General features: G+C 40.8%; 1 protein-coding gene across 1 annotated transcript in view; it reads right to left on the reverse strand.

The window, feature by feature from the left end:
• The window catches only part of col7a1 (collagen, type VII, alpha 1), an 80679-nt gene that overhangs the window by 1572 nt on the left and 60753 nt on the right, over nt 1-18354 (reverse strand). The window contains exons 86-119 of the mRNA XM_057327812.1: nt 18248-18280; nt 18059-18121; nt 17705-17740; nt 11913-11993; nt 11697-11765; nt 11549-11584; nt 10043-10102; nt 9835-9879; nt 9708-9743; nt 9499-9594; nt 8690-8815; nt 8442-8513; nt 8309-8344; nt 8047-8106; nt 7915-7959; nt 7504-7539; nt 7343-7378; nt 7051-7107; nt 6705-6776; nt 6300-6371; nt 6089-6124; nt 5919-5999; nt 3417-3470; nt 3259-3312; nt 3118-3180; nt 2817-2879; nt 2596-2712; nt 2437-2514; nt 2299-2352; nt 2121-2169; nt 1995-2003; nt 1560-1679; nt 669-800; nt 508-570 (exon numbers count right to left, since the gene is read on the reverse strand). Of these exons, the coding sequence (XP_057183795.1) occupies nt 508-570; nt 669-800; nt 1560-1679; nt 1995-2003; nt 2121-2169; nt 2299-2352; nt 2437-2514; nt 2596-2712; nt 2817-2879; nt 3118-3180; nt 3259-3312; nt 3417-3470; nt 5919-5999; nt 6089-6124; nt 6300-6371; nt 6705-6776; nt 7051-7107; nt 7343-7378; nt 7504-7539; nt 7915-7959; nt 8047-8106; nt 8309-8344; nt 8442-8513; nt 8690-8815; nt 9499-9594; nt 9708-9743; nt 9835-9879; nt 10043-10102; nt 11549-11584; nt 11697-11765; nt 11913-11993; nt 17705-17740; nt 18059-18121; nt 18248-18280 (2140 nt within the window). The remainder of the gene's footprint in view (nt 1-507; nt 571-668; nt 801-1559; nt 1680-1994; nt 2004-2120; nt 2170-2298; nt 2353-2436; nt 2515-2595; nt 2713-2816; nt 2880-3117; nt 3181-3258; nt 3313-3416; nt 3471-5918; nt 6000-6088; nt 6125-6299; nt 6372-6704; nt 6777-7050; nt 7108-7342; nt 7379-7503; nt 7540-7914; nt 7960-8046; nt 8107-8308; nt 8345-8441; nt 8514-8689; nt 8816-9498; nt 9595-9707; nt 9744-9834; nt 9880-10042; nt 10103-11548; nt 11585-11696; nt 11766-11912; nt 11994-17704; nt 17741-18058; nt 18122-18247; nt 18281-18354) is intronic.

Consider the following 18354-nt stretch of genomic DNA (forward strand, 5'->3'; position numbering starts at 1 on the left):
ACGTCTGTATCAAATCACTCAAAACATACAAATGTACACAAGCCAAATATATTTTTAAGCATGTCATTATTTAATGCTTGTTTAGTTCAGAGAACATCTGTACAAATGTTCTGTTCTTGTCTGTGGTGGACAAGCTGCGTGCAATCTCATGCTAAGAGCTGTCATACAGATGAGTCAGCGAGTTGACAACATTCTGAAGATATACAGACAAACAACAGGAAGTGAGCGCAGCTAAGACTCATGGAGGGCAATTACAGAGTGCAGAATTATGATAGCCTGTCATCATCAAGCGCTATTGTAAGCCATCTGAGAACAGACACATCCACAAAAGTTTCTACATTCTGTAGAATTTCAGTTTCCAACATACGTTGCAAAAGACACAGACAAGTGTGCACATTGTGTTCTTAAAATGAATGTACCATAATACTGCTTTTAAAGCTCCTTACACATACTCATGCAGACATGCTCATCATTAATCATAATGATGACTCACAAATGATGACTTACCTTCACTTTTCACTTGTCTTTTTGTCCTTTCAGCTTTTAATGAATCCACAGAGACTGTTTCGCCTGTAAAAATATCATCTGTCGTTTATACATTAAACTGTGTCCTCACATGCACCCACATACTTTACGCAAACAGTTAAGACATTTAAAATCTAGCGTACCCTGACTTTTATTAAAAGTGGTGTCATAGTCGACAGTCTCCCCTATTGGAGCATCATCATCATAGGTCTCTATCGAGTAAATGTGCTCGTAGTCTGGGTCGTTTGTGTTCATAACAACACGCAGCTGTTGACCTAAAAAAAAACACGCATGACACATGAATAAAGGAGGTTGTTGGAAATCTCAATGTCTAGAATACCAGAATCTTCATTTGCGTACATGTGCAACTGGATAGTGTTAAATACATACTGTATTTAAATATGTATTTAACATATCCCATTTTTGTTGATGAAAGAAAAAGTTTCCGATAAAAGGGAGAGGTCAGAGTGGTTAGTGCACCCAAAAATGAAAATTCTGTCATCATTTACTCCTTTCTTTTTTCTGTGGAACACAGAAAGCATACAGTGACCAGACACTGTCAAGTTCCAAGAAACCATATTAAAATCTTTAGAAGCCAAACATTTGTGTGAAGAACAGACCAACAATTAATGTTGATAAAAAAAATCATAACGTAAACTTCAAAGCATCAATGAGATTTGAGAGCTGGGGTGGACATAAAAACAATTGAATCAATTGCAATAAATAACTTATACTTGGCTTCAGGCTATTACAAGGTTGCACAAAAGTCACGTGGAGTACTTTTATACAGCTTTTTTGGTGTGTTTTTTTGCTTGACAGCCCCATTCACTTCAAACTATCTTTAAATTCAGCAGAAGAAAAGAAAGTCTGGTTTGGGACATGGACGAGTAAATGTACTTTCAGTTTTGGGTGAACTAGGCCTTTCAGGATATAAACACAAGAAAGTAAAGGGCGAAGTTAAATATGCTAAGTTTAGTCTAAAAGAAATGGATCAACAGACAAACATAAAAGAAAAGATGGAGGATAAGACTCACCCTCCTCGTCCCCACGGATTATTGAGTGCTCAGGGGACGTGGAGGAGCGACTTCTGTAAGTCTGCACTGGCACAGGGACCTGAACGTCCTGAATACCTGAGAACACGCCCAAAATATATTACACACGCCAGACAGCAAAACCCACCAGTAAACACACACACCCCCTCACACAAGCATCCATGCATTCAAAGATGTATTTAAAGTTCATGCACTACATCAACAAACAAATTAGGACCCACAATTCCCAGACGTTTAGTCTAGTGGACACAACACAGAAAAGTTTAATAACATCCACACACAAAAATGGTCTATACTGTCTGAGACCACGCAAGATTTTCACAAACAGGCCTATTGTTAGTTTACTGTGTGCACATGAGTTTGACACTGATGCAATGATAGGAAAATATACTGGCTATATTGAGGCAAGTTACTTACCTCCACAAGCTTATGAAAGAGGGACAGAGAGAGAAAGAAAGATTTTGATTATGAGAAATGATGTTGATTTTTTTCAAATCTGATAAATTTATAATCTTCATTTATCTACAACAAACAGCCACTCACCGCAATGCTGATTCATCTCAGTTCTAACATAAGTCCGAATCGCATCCTCCTTTAAACAAAGAGATGCGACCATTCCTTGTGTTATTTTTAATTGTCAAATGTCTCAAACTTAGGCTGAGAAAGCAACAAAATAATCCTGATATATTACAATGAATCATAAATATCTATTTGTTCTTACCGTCATGCCTGGTTCTCCTCTGTCTCCTTTATGTCCATCAGGGCCTGTCTCCCCCTGATAAAGACACGAAGACACATACAGACATCAGGGATGTATGGGAAGTAAATGCGGATGTAGAAAATGAGTGTGTAGACTGACCTGTTCTCCTCTCTCTCCTGGGATCCCTGGAATGCCACGGGGGCCAACCATGGCAGGTCCTGGAGGACCTCTTTCTCCCTACAACAAATAATATTCAATACCCATCATATGATGACCTAACTCAGTTTTAAAGAATAAACAGTTGCGAAAGTCTGATACCTTATGCCCCTGCAGTCCCTCTGGACCTTTACTTCCAGCAGGCCCTTGAGGGCCAGTTAAACCAGCGGGTCCATCCACACCTCTCGCACCAGGAGGGCCAGGTATACCAGGAGGGCCCTAAAGAAAGCAATAGAATGACATTTTGACTATACTGTGTTTTGCTGAGATCAGCTGTGTTAAACACAGAACAGCAGAGGAGATTAAGAGGTCGATATACTCACTCTTTCACCTTTCTCTCCGTGTGTTCCCTTTGGCCCTATTACTCCATCAAAGCCTCTGTCACCCTGGGCATCAACGAATCATCATTACAGAGCTTTATAAATGTTTAGTCTAAGAAGTTGACATTTTAATAAAAAGAAAAAAATAATGCAAGGCAATTTTACCCCAAAGCACTTAAACCTGTTACTTAATACATCCCAAAACAAGAGGAAACACAACGTTCTCTTATCTTTGTTGACCTCATTTGTAAGTCGTTTTGGATAAAAGCATATGCTAAATGACTACATGTAAATGTAAATGTACCTTGGCTCCCATGAGTCCCTCCTTCCCTGGACTTCCTGTAGGACCTGCAGGGCCAACTTCACCCTGAAAACAATTATAGCAAAATAATGGTTTGGGTGGCATATATCCCCCACCCCCCTAAAAAAATGTGTGTGTAAATACCTGTCCTCCTTTCCTCCCTGGCAATCCAGGTCTGCCACTAATCCCAGCATCCCCCTGTGAACAGACACAACGTATCACTCCCATCGAAACATAGAGTCACAAACCTCTCACACACAAACGTGCCTCACTCCATTTCTCAATCTTTTCCTATTACTCACATTGTCGCCCTTTGGTCCGCTCGATCCACATGCCCCCTTGGAACCTCGATCTCCCTGTAAACCATTAAAAGTCAGTCAAATCTCTGTCAATCACTCAACGTGACGGGGCCAAATGACACTACAGCCAGCTCCCTGCGATCGAACTACACAGATGGAATGAAGCACCATTCACCTGTCAGTCTGACACGCACACTTCAATTATTGTCTCATTAGTGAACAGAGGTCTATCAGGGATGCTGAAAATGGATAAAAGTTCTTATCTGCTATGCGAGTGTGCGCAAGTTGGCTGAAGGGTGGCTAGTACTGCTTCTGCAGTAGCCTGTGTATTCCTGAGAGGAATGATTCATACGGTGGAGCAGAGGTGTAAAGAGTACCTGAAAACCATACTTAAGTAAAAGTACAGATACCTTGCAGTGAAAATTACTCCATTACAAGTTACAAGTCACCAATTCCAAAACGACTTGAGTAAAAGTCTTTGAGTATCTGATTTGAACAGTACTTGAGTATTTTACTCATACTGAATGTAGGCTCAAAGCAGCACTAGTCCTCAACACTTAAGAGACACATCAGTGAAAAACTAGAAACAGTTGATTTGTGAAGTGAGCAATCGCATTTATTTTCTTAAATCATAATAAGACTGAACACCTCAAAATTGCAACAAATCATGGTCGACACCATAACCTACGTCATTACAAACACCCTAAGTCTCATTTAAGCTCAAGTGCTCATAAGTAAACCAAAGTCCTTCAAAAAGGTCTCTTCAATATAACAGATAAATAAAATAATGTTAAGTAGAATTAAAAAGTCAAAGCCTTTTTGCACTGGACATGCTGGTTTGGGCCTCATCGCCAGCTGCAGTCATGTCCTCATTTCACATACACTGTTAGCCCTTACCTGCCATTTCTACAGTAATACATTGGCAACACTGTTGCCAGCTAGTTACTGTAGGTGTTTTACAGTAAACTACTGCAATGGCTGTTTGAAGATACATTATTAAAGAATCTATTAACGCACTTAAGTCACACAGTCTTAGATGAACAAGTGTAAATAACAGATGAACACAATAAATCTGTCAAGATTTCACCAGAGGAGAATTAAACACAAACATCAATAACATCTTCACATATTACAGACACCACTTTCACTTTATTTCTGTCATCTGTGTAAGATCTTATTGAGATTTAACTCTAGTTCATAGTGGTTCAATTATGTTTTAAGTCACCATTATGGCGATCAGTGTTTGCTTTGGTTGGACTCTTTGACTTTCTTGTAGCTTTAAAATGTACACTTATACAATAACACTGAAAGGGACTTTACAGGAACCGCAACTTTATGTTTGCTTAGTAACTGAAGATACATCTGAAAGAATTCAATCATTAAATAATAATAATATAGCATTTAAGATTTATTAAGATATGTTTGGTAAAGTGATTACATGTTATAATGGAAAGATCTCTGTCAGAAAATCTTTCTTTGCAATTGAGACACAGTTAGACACTTGACATACAAACCTCATCAATGGTGACAAACAATCATGAATGAGTTTTGTACTATGTACCCAGCATGCATTGCAGCATGAAGCTGTTCAGTTGATTGTCACCATTGTTGAGATTCATATGTGAATTGTTCATTTCTCTGTGTCCGACTCATTCTATAGGTTAATATTTTGTCTATATAGTGTGAGAGCACTTTTGAAAATTGAAATACTATACATTCTTTTTACTGGTTTACATCACTTCATGGCAATAGTCCCACCATATGGTCAAATTTTGAGCAAACATGTTTAGAGCACATTTAGGAAGAGTTAGTTTTAAAAATAAGAGCTTTTGTAGATGTGTGACCTACAGTAACTAGCTGGCAACAGTGTTGCCAATATATTACTGTAGAAATAGCGGGTAAGGGCTAACCATGTATAAACCGCCAGCGATTGACATCTACCTGATACTGCACTCATATTCATATAAAGAAGCCATGTTGACAAGTTTTTGTAAGTTATGGCAAAATCCACAAGATTGTAGTACCTTCAATGCCCTGTGAATGGCAATATTAATTATAAGATAGGTGGCATGCAAAATGTAATGTGTAACTGCATTAGTCATTACAAATGTATTGGAGTAAAGAGTACATATACTTGTTCAAAAATGTAGTTAAGTAGAGAGTAAAAGTTGCTAATATCTTTAATACTCAGTACAACTACAAAGTAGCCAAAAAGATACTTAAGTAAAGTAACTAAGTACATTTACTCCAATACTTTACACCACTGCGGTGGAGGCTGTCCTGTGCCTCACTGCACTCTCTAAAAATCAATTCCTAAGCACACGCAAAGATGGCTCGAGGTACATATGCAGATGAATGTCAGACGCCGGCACGGGACACAGGCTGTGGCGGAATTACAAGGAGTGCGATCATCTGGTCTGAAGGGCTTTTCAAGGTTACAGACAAAGCTTGCAAGAGTCAGTTTGAGTTTTAATCAAAGCGACAACTATTAAGATGCACACACACCTTGAGGCCTCGCAGACCCACGAGCCCGTTTTCTCCCTTCTCTCCTCTCATGCCGTGCAGGCCATCTTTTCCAGGTGATCCCTGTAAAGGACAGACCGAAAAATACGAGGCGGTCATGGGGAAATGTCTTGGCATGGAGAGGTTACAGGTATCCGAATAATAATACGCACCGCTTCTCCTGGGACTCCAGGCTGCCCTGCTTCCCCCTGCAAATCATTACGGAATCCGATCAATATCACGTGCATGCAAACAGGCATATGCATAAATACATAATAAACACGCTCAAACACAAACACACAGATATACACATGCTCACGTCTTCTCTTCAACATACAGTATATGTGTTTATATACTTTTTTACGTGAAGAAAGCATTTTTCACCTTCTGACCACCAGGACCACGAGCTCCTTGGAAGCCAGTGGAACCTCGTTCTCCAGGCTCGCCTCTCAGACCCTATTAATTTTACAGAGAAAAAAAACAAATTAAATCTCCAGACCGCAATCAGATTAAATGGGGAAAAAAATGAGAGTTTTCAGTCTCCTGCTTGTTGCCTGATTAAAAGACAGAAGTAATCTCCCCTAGAAGAGCTCAAAACTGTGCGGCAAATGAGAAGCTATCAAGTCTTCAATTAAGTCTTAACATTTCGATATGGACTCGCAATAATTTCAAAGGTCTATACTCGTACTGCCTCTGATGTTAAAGAAAAACTAGACAAGAATGATACAGTAGTTGATATCTAACTAAGTCATTAGATGGGGGTCTTCATTCAAAGACAAACACACTTACCTGTTCACCTGGTGGTCCTTCCTGTCCTTTTGCACCTTTGTCACCCTGCGCACCTTTAGGTCCTCTGTCTCCCTGTGGTGAACATGCGGTCAATAAAACCGATTACTTCCCATCGACCCAAAGTCTTTATACCGTTGCTTCCTCACTGGTTAGCGATCTATAGACCCTTGAGTAGGTCACGAATGAATGCTTTATCTCCCCTTCTCACAGCCGTATGTTCTCAGAAGATAATAGAGCCCACCAGCCATCCAACCTTTATTATCTGCCTTAAATCTTTCCTAGGGTGGCCCAATATCGCAAAAAGTACTTAAATACCTGACACAGCTATAAGTAAAATGTGACTCACCGTTTCTCCTTTAATTCCCTTATCCCCTGCAGGACCCCCCACCAGCAGAGTTTCTCCCTTGACGATTCAAAATCAAATACAGCAACATTATAACCCATTACGTATTTTAATACAATATTAAATACTGTATTGCAGAAATATGTCAAAAAATACAAGAACCCTTATGCCAGTCACAATCTTGCTCTAATGACTGGCTTAACATACATAGTTTTGCTTCTACACACAAAAAAAATAAATTTAACAATGAATTTAAGTTAAAAACATGCATTTATAATTCAAGATTCATCATCACCTTTTCCCCTCTAATTCCTGGAGGACCTTGATCACCCTGTGAAATTGGGTAAATTAATTCTTAATCAATGCAAATGCATGTATATCAGGACAGCTGTGTTTTTTTCTGCAGAGTAAGGGACAGCATGAGAGATGAAAAAGCGTTTGACAAGTGACACACACCTTATCTCCTCTGTTGCCTTTGGTGCCTAGAGGACCCTGTCAGCGGGACAGACAGATGAGAAGAGGAACAATCAGCTTTGCCTGAATGTTTGTATGCATGTGTGCGTGTGGACGGAAGATGCGTGGCACCACGAGAGACCCTGACTCATAATGGCTTTGAAATTGAAGTGAGTGGGAGATGAACACATCATAGCCCTGAATATAAAGCGTGACGAATACAAACGCTGTGTTCGTACAGCTTGCACTCTCCCTGCAACGACTCTCTCGCATGGGTCAATGTGGATGAGGGCTCAATGTCTCTGATCAACAGACATTTTTGTGTGACGTTACCATGTACAGAAAACAGGATGTGGCTGGGTAAAAAATGAGCGTGTGCTGATTGTTGAGAACAGAAAGTAGGAGTATATTTACAGTAGTGCCTCTTTCTCCATCTAGTCCAGCCCGTCCTTCTTCTCCCTGTGAATATTAGAGATACACGCAACATCAGACACTCTGATACGCATCCATGCAAATGCTAGTGCGGTTGGTGGTCGAGGACATTACCCGAGGCCCTGGGTCGCCTCTCTCTCCTCTGGCACCTGGCACTCCTACACCAGTTTCACCCTGAATGTGGCAAAGACATGCAAACAGGAGAAGAGAGAAAATTAATTTGTCCTTCAAGCACACATGATTCTATGGCAGGGAATAGAAAACACCACAATCTCGTACTTTGATAAAACTCACCAATGCAAATAAGTGTCACAGAATGCTCCAGAAATAAATCTTCCAACATATTTTACAGGTTAAATATGCAATATTTATTTACCTTATCACCCTTTAGTCCTGCAAAACCCGCAGTACCCTAACATAAAGATAAAGACACCATTGAATACCAAAAAAATAAATATTTACATGAAACATGCTTAAAAACATTTCATTTCACCATGTTTGTAACTTACAGGGGGTCCAGGTGGTCCAGCACCTCCTGGTGTTCCAGGGTTTCCTGCTTTGCCTATAAATCCTTGAAGACCCTTAAATAGAAAACAAGGTAACAGTTTAATTGCAACTAACTGGAAAAAGCAAATGTACCTACACAAAAATCAGCTAAACAAACTGTTGATTTTATTTACTTTTAACTATGGACGTATTCTGCATTGTATTTTAACTGTATGTACACCTGCTTTTCATATGCAATGTAACTACTAACCCTTTCTCCTGGCAGTCCAGGGGGTCCTGGCTGACCTGCTTCCCCCCTTTGCCCAGCCAGTCCCGGGGTCCCATTTAAACCGCGTGGCCCTGGAGGACCCGGAGGACCTGGAAGACCAGGATCACCCTAGAGTAGAAAAAAAACAAACCTAATATATATACAGTACATACAACATTTTTACCGTCTCTAGTGTTTGTTCAGGCAAAAGTTGTCAAGACCTGCTAACACAAAGTCAATATGTCGGTAAGCAATTGCTGTGTCAATTTATTTAAAGTTCACTTATATAGCGCTTTTATAACGTTGCATTGTTTCAAAGCAGCTTTACAAAGAAAACACAAAAGAGGAAAATTAAGTGTAAAGAGTGCAAAGAGAGAGGACCATCTTTATAAAAGCAATGTTAATGGAATTTGCAGGAGTTAATATAATATCAGCAGTCTCCTGGTGAGCAAGCAAACACTGCAATGGTGGCAAGAAACCAAAACTCCAATGATGAATAAATGGAGAAAAACATTTCGAGACAAAAAAACCAAGCTGAGCCGGAAGGGCCAGTTCTCCTCTGACACATTACAGCTGCAATCAGTGACTTTTGAGTAATAGTTACTGAGTAAATGTTTATGATTTACAGGGAGTTTATAAGTACATTTTTATTATTAACAGGAAGAGCCAATTAGAAGTGGTTTCATTGAATTTACAGAATTAGGTTTTCAGGGTGTTGTGGGTTGTTCTATTAGATTTTTCTTTGACATACTAGAAACTTTTGGAGACTAAAAAGGCAACTCTATAGATACAAAAAAATACGTGTCAATCACCTTTAATCCAACAGGTCCAGGCTGTCCTGTGGGTCCATCCATCCCCACACCAGCCTCTCCTTTGACTCCTTTAGGCCCCGATGGTCCTCTCGCTCCCTGGAAAAATAGTGCAACAGAGTCTTTCAAAGATACATGCATTAAAGTAGAGATGAAATAGATGGTCTAATGGTGCCGGCCGTTCTGTGTCTTAAATGAATGCAGGTACTTACATTCTCCCCAGGATCTCCAGGATCACCTGTTGCTCCCTGTGAGCAAATAAACACATTATGATTCCATTTCTAAAGGGTTTGTACAGCTGTATGTTTGTGAGTCCTTTATATCATCTTTCATACTCACTCTGTCTCCTTTGATACCTGCCGGACCCTTGTCTCCCTTCGGGCCCTGAAACACAAAATAGGTGTGATTTAAGTAATGACCACACACACAAATTTGCAGAAGGTTTATAAACACATCTGAAGCAAATGCATCATCAAACATCAAAATGAATAGATGGATGCAAAGAGATATATGTAATAAATAAATGACTAAAATTAATAAAATTTACCGTTAATCCGGTAAGGCCTCTTTCTCCAATAGTACCCGGCAATGTCAGACCAGGAGTCCCCTTAAGCAATGAGTCAAAATATGGGCTAACAATGCAGTATATTTATGCCAAAAAAGTACAGTATTACACATTCCACCTATTAACTATAATATAAATCATAGTTGTGTGCATCCACTTGCCTCAAGGGAACTGATACTGTACTGTACTGTACTGTACTGTACTGAATGGATGGATGCATCAGTTCATGTGTCATTATACATTATATCTGGGAACATGCTGTATGTTTTTTTCCAGATATTATTAAGATCCTATCATAAGTGAAAGAGCGGATGGCAGATTAGTTACTGCTGGAAGTGTTCTGCTGAGGAGTGAAGGCAGGTGATGGATTTTCCCTGTGGCATTTATTGTGCTAACAGGCCACAGTAGTTTACTTCCCTGTCCTGTCACAGATTTACTGCTCATTGATGGCGAAATATATATGGAGGATTTAGAGAGCACATAAGTGGTAACATCTCAACCTAGCACAAAATCGGTAAAATAAGGTACAATTACAGAGGATTTGTGTCACTGTAGAATAACAGTGCACTTCATTTGTTCACCAATTTAAACCTAAAGTTAATTCTGTTGATGAGAAATGGCATGTTGTCAAATTAGCACAAACAAAACTTTAGAAAAATTAAAGTTTGGAAAATAAAGAAAATTAGTTTACCATAATGCACATTGGAAAACTATGGGACATGTTTTAGAAGCAGCTCTGCTCTATAAGAGCTAAAATTTAACAATTTGTCGCCTTGAAATTTTATGGTTCTCTCTGATATATTTTTAATAAGGTCTGAGTAGTTTTGAGATATTGAGCTTTAAAGTTTTTGCATTTCATATAGCAAAAATGATATGAGGAACAAATCTCTTTTATACATGAAAAAGACAGAGAGCTTAATTGTATTCCAAATGTACAATATTATCATTTTATGAAATATGTAAATGGGGTTTTTTGGAACAGGTCAAACGCAGATAGAACCTACTGATTCTGAAAAATCACTTTTGGTTTAGAATTATAAGGTTCTATCTACAAAACATTCATTAAAGCAATACATTTTCAAGCAACACAAACAATTTACTTATAACTTTTGTTAAAACATGAAATTAGTGTATAATAACGTGTAAAAAAGGTACATTTACATTGTGTTTATGACACTTATTTCCTAATTTAGGACGCTTTTTTCTTGTTCAAGTATAGCATAAAAGGCCGTGCTAATTGTTGTATGGATGTTTTATCCACAGAAGGTGGGACAGATCAAATTACTTTTTAGAGATGAGTATGGCTGAAAAAATATAATGTTTATTGTTGTAATCAAGACTCATGATGTTGTTGACTATTTGGCATTAACTGCATGAGAGTCTATGTACTGTAAACACAGGTATTAGGAAGCTAGCGTTTATTAGTGTTGTGTCTATAAATATAAAAAAATAATAATTCCCTATAAGGTAACCATGGCAACAACTCACCGGCTCACCCTTCTTTCCAGGGGGTCCGGCGACAGACTGCAGCACACAGTGTAATAAAAGAAGATGAAAAAACAGAACAGGATGAGAATTAAAAGCATTGTGCCAATCAAACCCCACATTACGTGCACACATACGCAGACATACACACCGGTCCTGGTGGGCCGCTGTCACCTTGCTCTCCTTTAAGTCCCAGAGGGCCAATTGATCCAGCAATACCCTGCAAAAAAGAGACAGATAATAAAATATATAAAAACAGGACAGAGTGGTGAGGTAAGCAACAAACAGGAACAAACAAACGAAGCAGAAGATAATGAAATTAACACCCGTATTTCTTCATAAATGTCAAGGGCGTCTGAATGCTCACCTGTTTCCCAGGTAACCCTGGCAGACCATCTTTCCCAGGAGCACCATCTCTCCCTGGGACCCCAGGTTTGCCTCCCTCTCCCTGATCATTTTTAAAGATAACCTTGTTACTCAAATGCAAGTCAAATACATCATGATAATGTAAATGAAAAAGGACTAGAACAATTAGAAAACTTAATGTTTATGTGAAAACATTCGAAACACTTAAAGAACATTTGGTTTTCAATATGGGGGTCGCCAGATGACACCAAGGGGGGGACACTTTTATGATATTCAATCATAAAATCTGAGTAAACAAACATTAGACAAATAGACCTTATTCAGCCTGCCACCATATTGCTTTCAAAACAAGGCTGAGACGTAGGGTTGGGAATAGTTTCAATTTTATCGATTCCGATTGCAATTCTGATTCTGCTTATCGATTTCGATTCTTATCGATTCCCAGTTTCGATTCCACAGTTGAAGTAAAACATTTAGATATCAACCTGTATGGTCATTTAGCCTGCTTATTGACTTGTTTGCAAAATATATTTATATATTTATGAGCACCGTTTTGTGTATATTTACACATAGAAACACACCTTTTCTGATTTATTACATTTTGTATGATCATAGTTGAACTACATCATGGTTAAACTGCAGTTACTATAATGCAGCTATGGTTAATTTGTGATTCCTGTGCTTTAATGCAAATTCTATACCTAAACTATGCTTACTATAGTAAAAAAATTGATAATTTTCATAAGGGCTTTTATTGAGATATCAGCAGATCATGCAATGCATGTACTTTTCTGAAAATATGCATACAGGAGTTGATAAGAGATATTCAAATTTTAAACTCAAGTATCCGATTCCTATTCCTTTCGATTCCGATCCGATTCCTAGCCTTTCGATTCCGATTCCAAATTGGAATTGATTTTTTCGATTACCAACCCTAGCTGAGGGGGATAGAAGTACAGAGCGCTGAATTGCACTGCATAGATTTGTACCGGGATGCCGCCTGTTTGGCCATCAAAACACAAAAAAGACATCATTTCACAAATTTCCACAAGACAGAGAACTGAGGAAAACGTCTCAGTTATGACTATAACCTCTGTTCCCTGATAGAGGGAATGAGACGTTTGTCGACAGAATGGGGTTTAAACTTGAGAACCTATTATCTCTAATCATACTTTTAAAAGGCCAATGAACTTGGCGAATGGTATGTGCATTTCAATTTCTGCCCCATACATATGGGTATAAAGGAAGATGACGAGCCCATTCATTCGTGCTGAGGAACCTAGATGCTGCAGCGGACAACGCAACGCTGTGGCATGAGGGACACAACGTCTCGTTCCCTCAATCAGGTAACAGAGGTTACAATCGTAACCAAGATGTTCCCTTTCTGTCTGTCTCTTGATGTTGTATTGACAGAATGGGGTCCCTATAAGAAACGCCACGGCGCTGTGCCATGTCACAACCTCTAGCAGAGCGGCACTGACTGGCCTGGGCGTGTCACAGGTGACCGCTTCTGTGATATCGTAACCTTCCAGTGGGTGTAGTAAGACGTCACCTTAAGTATGTACTAAAATGAGAGGCTGTTACCATCGGCCGTCAAAGACGGTGGCTTTCCTACTCTAATGGCGAGATAGACACCCAGCACCGTAAGGGACACTGGAAAGTGCTACTCCCTCACCTGAGAGGGCACGCTACAGAGACCACATCCTACAGCTGGGAGGTATCCATGTGGATATACCTGCATTGTCTCACCAGTGGGGAGAACTCATGGAAACATGGGCATGCGGGGGCCCCATCTGAGGGGTGCACAGCTAGAGGTGGAGAAGTCTACCGGGGGGAGGTCACAGGTTCACCAACAGGGGAACCGTAGAGTGAGAAAAATGTCATGCGGGACGACCCAGGCAGGGGAGTCACTATGTATGGAGCACTGGCTCAGAAATAGGGGTTCACTTTCCTGAGGGATAAATCTACCTGTACCTGGCTTGGTAGACAAGCCGCTCCGCCTGGTGGGGGGAAGTAGGGAAACTAAAATAGGGCACTGACTCATCTGGTGGAGGGGAGAAGGTGCTTTGCAGGCGTACTTACCTGTTGGTACCTTGTAAGTCACAGGCTGACACCAACTCCACACAAAAGATTATAGAACCTTGCAAAGGTGTTGGGCATAGCCCAACCTGCAGCTCTGCAGATGTCTGTTAAAGAGGTGCCCTGAGCCCGGGAGATCTTGCGATCGGTAAGCCATAAAGATGGCGTCCACAATCCAGTGACCAGTCTCTGTTTGGAGACAGCCCTCCCCTTCTGCTGACCTCCAAAGCAGACAAAGAGCTGGTCGGAGCTTCTGAAGCTCTGCGTGCAATCCAAGTAGATGCATAGGGCACGTACTGGACACAACACAGTAGAGGTTAGGTCTTCCTCCCCAGGGGGGAGCGCCTGCAGGTTCACCACCTGGTCCCATAAAAAAGTGGTGGGAACTTTGGACACATAGCCAGGCCTGGTCACAGGACTACGTGAGAGTCACCCGGCCCCGAACTCAAGGCACTCGTTGGACACAGAGAGTGCATGCAGATTCCCTACAGCGCCACCAGGAGAGCAGTCTTCATCGTGAGTTCAGGTAGACTGGCTTACCCCAGGGGCTCAAAAAGGCCCTTCGTAGGCCCTCGAGGACCACTGTGAGGTCCCAAGAGGGTACATTGAATGGTCAAGGTGGATTCACCCCGCGCCCATTAAGAACCTGATGACCAGGTCGTGCTGTCCAAGAGACTTACCCTCAACAAGGTTCCACAGGTCTGGTTTCGGGTGCCACACTATGCTCACTGGGGGGAAGGTGTACTTCGTCTTGTCCCGCAGCCAGCTGTGTGTTAAGGCATCCGTGCCGAGGGGAGCCTCGGTCAGGGGGTACCAATGCAGGCAATGGGTGGTGTCCAGGGAGAAGAAAAGGTCCACCTGTGCCTGACCAAACTGCTCCTAGATAAGATGGACAGCGCGGGGAAGGAGTCGCCACTCTCGGCAGAGAGAGCGCATCGGCTGTCTGGTTGATGTTGCCCAGGATGTGTGTGGTCCGCAGGGATCTCACCACCTGAGGAGGAGGTGTCTGGCAAGTTGAGACATCTGCTGTGAGCGAATGTTGAAACCTCTTCAGTGCAAGCCAAGCAGCCAGCAACTCTAGGCAATTGATATGCCACTGCAGGTGGGGGCCTGTCCAACGACCTGACACTCCATGCCCTTTGCACACAGCACCTCAGCCTTGCAAGGAGGCGTTCGTTGTCACCACAACACGCCTCGTAACCTGCCCGAGTGGAACCCCAGCACGGAGAAGTCATATGTGACCAAGGGGCTAGGGTGCGACGCACTGGGGCGTGATGGAAATATGCATCGTGTTAATGTGCCACACTCTCCAGGGAACCTGACTCTGAAGGTGAACAGGATGCCCCGAAACTTGAGCGGGTGTTTGGCAAACTGGATTGTGTAGCGGAGACGGATCATCCTCACTAGCTAACCCGGTGGGTTGGGGAGCTCTAACCAGACCCCAAACTCCATGACAGAGGGGACTAGGGGAGCGATCTGCATCACCGTCCCCAGGCGGGGAGGTTCTGTGGCTGGTAGGATGGCTGTCTCGCCGGGAACAAGGCCCAGGGGAGAGAGGCGGTTCTGCTGACTTACCTGCCTGTAGTTGCCGCTGCATGACGCACCGTCGAGTGGAGAGTGCTGAAGGCTGCGAGATTGGCATGACACAAACGAGGTGAGAATGCGCCATGCTGAGGGAAACACAGAGTGCTGAATAGAACTTGCACGCCTTGGAAGGGAGCCTTGGTCGACCCCTCCAAGTAGAGGTCTGCACGGGACTGTTTTTTTTGTCCCGCTCCTGTCTACGCCTGCCTAATGTTATTCCACACCCACCCGCTCCCGCTGAAACTCTGTGTTCACCCGCTATCTGCTTAGAATATTTTTGCCCCGACTCGACGGATCCCGCTAAATTTAGATCACGTTTCCAGATCTCACATTTAAGATCTCACATTTAAATTTCTCCATAAAAAATATAAAATACGCTATACAAATACATACTAGTTATTTTTTATCGTCTTGTCAATATACAACATTGTTCTTACATTTTAATGTCAATACAGTAGACAAATATCACAGAGATAAATAAATTAAATACATTAAATACAATGATAAAAAATGATGTAGCTCAGCATAAATAGAATGCCTTGCAGGTTCCAAAGAACAAAAGCTAAATGAATGGGCAATCCATCTTCCTTTATACATGTATGTACAGTATGTGGCGGCGATTGGCATGCACATGTCATTCGCCAAGTTCATTGGCCTTTTAAAAGTACGATCAGAGATGAAAGGTTCTCAAGTTCAAACCCCATTCTGTCGACACAACATCAAGACACAAACAGAAAGGGAACAGGGGTTAATTAAATTAGAAAGGTCTTAACACCTAATTTTAAGATAAAAGTAGTACATTTTGTGTATAAAATTGGTTTTGGGCATTAGCCTGTTGCTAATGGCTGACTTCTGATAGTGTCAACATGTTCACATGTCTAAAACATTAATCTAGTGTTACAATATATTTTATGACAAAAAGTTGACATCTACAATCTAATGTAAATAATCCATGTTTTCCTTAGTTAAATTCCTTAGTTTCCTTAGGAAATTAGTGAAATTATGTATTTATTTGTGTTTTGATGGCTAAATAGCAATGCAGTGTAATGCAGCGCTCTGGACTTTTATCCCTCTCAGCCTCGTTTTGAAATCAACATGGCGGCAGGCTGAATAAGGTCTATAAGGCTACCAACCAACAGAGTTTATGTTCTATCATTAAATCATTTATTATGTTTCTGGTTTAATGACAATTCTAAGTTTTGTTGTGAATTTTCTTTGGGATAACGCAATGGGAAGGATCCTACAAAAGACAGACCTTATGTTAAAAATATGAGAACCACTGTTTTAGAAATTATATTTACTGCAAGTTGTAATATATAAGTCTGAAACCTACACTATGCATCACATTAATATACTACATGGATTATTCTCGGCACAATGTGCAAGAATACAAATTAACCAATTTCCTGAAAACAACCCAAGCAGGCAGTCATTCAATCTGGATATAAAATGCATTACATTGGCATATATTATTGTTTCTTTCACCAAGCACAAGAATTCTTCCTGTAAATAATAAGGTGCAATGATACTTGCTAGCTATGACCATTGTTAGACATTTTTACACGACATAATTTAGAATTAAACAGGGTCATTTGTTTTGAAAGAGAAATTGCAAAATTGTGAAATACATGTACGTATATACATTTCAAGCAGATTGAAAAAAGGGGTCTGTAACAATGAATAACGACTAGGTTGTGTAACCCCCATCTACGATTAGGGATAATAGTTTAAGAACCAGTTATTGGATATGCCCCTGAAAAATCCATATTTGTTGACCACTAATAAATTAACTAATGTGACACAATCTTCCATGGCAGTCCCACAATGTCAGCTCATGGCAGATATAAGTACATTACAACAAAAAAATTACATGTTAATTTTCCCATTTGAAAAATTGAATTCTGCATATCTTCCATAAAATCTTCAGCAACAAAAGGGCACCCTATCCAGAGAATGATGCAATTGGCCATGTACTGTAGCTTTTATCCAACTTCTTGGGGTTAGGAGACTTGCTCAAGGGCACAAACCAGCAATCTTCTTATTACTAGCTGTAAGCTTTATTCACTGCAGCGCACAGCAGGCGTGTGGAACGCATGGTGAGCACAGTGTTTGTCTGATATGTTTACTCACCACTTGTCCTGGAAGCCCAGGAGGTCCTTGTGGTCCCTGCAAAAAAGAAAAAAACACTTTATGACTTCTGCAACAAATAAGAATGGCAAGTTCAAAGAAGGACACTACCTATCACAACAAGAATTTCTATTTAAAGCATGCGCATGTGCAATCTGTAAAGTTCACATGATTTCGAAATACAAGGGCAAACCAAAGACTATAAGATCCAAAGATGAAGGAGACACGGAGGGATAAACAGAGCGTGAAGAAGCTTTAAGCCGATCTACAGAGATTGTCTAGTGACTTCTGTGAAGAGACAAAGGTCAAATTCCTCTGTGCTGTTGAGACGATTCCAATATTGTGCTTTTATCTTACTATGGCTCCTGGAGTGCCTGCAGATCCAGGTAACCCTCTGATGCCCTGAGGTCCAGGAGGGCCCTTGAGATGTGAAGAAAAAAAGAGTACCATTGTTAGACTCATGGGTTAGTTACATAACTCCAAAACAAACTGCTGCAAATTAATCTGCCTGCAGGAAAATGTTGGCTACTCAGTTGAAAAACTTACTTGGACTCCAGTGCCTGGCTCTCCTGAGTCACCCTAAAAGTGACAAACGACAAATATGTATGCATAAATGTATGTACACACTTTTAATGTTTTATGTATACTGTATG

This window comes from Triplophysa rosa, unplaced genomic scaffold (assembly GCF_024868665.1).
Source record: "Triplophysa rosa unplaced genomic scaffold, Trosa_1v2 scaffold29_ERROPOS3643519, whole genome shotgun sequence".
NCBI classification, from domain to species: Eukaryota; Metazoa; Chordata; class Actinopteri; order Cypriniformes; family Nemacheilidae; genus Triplophysa; species Triplophysa rosa.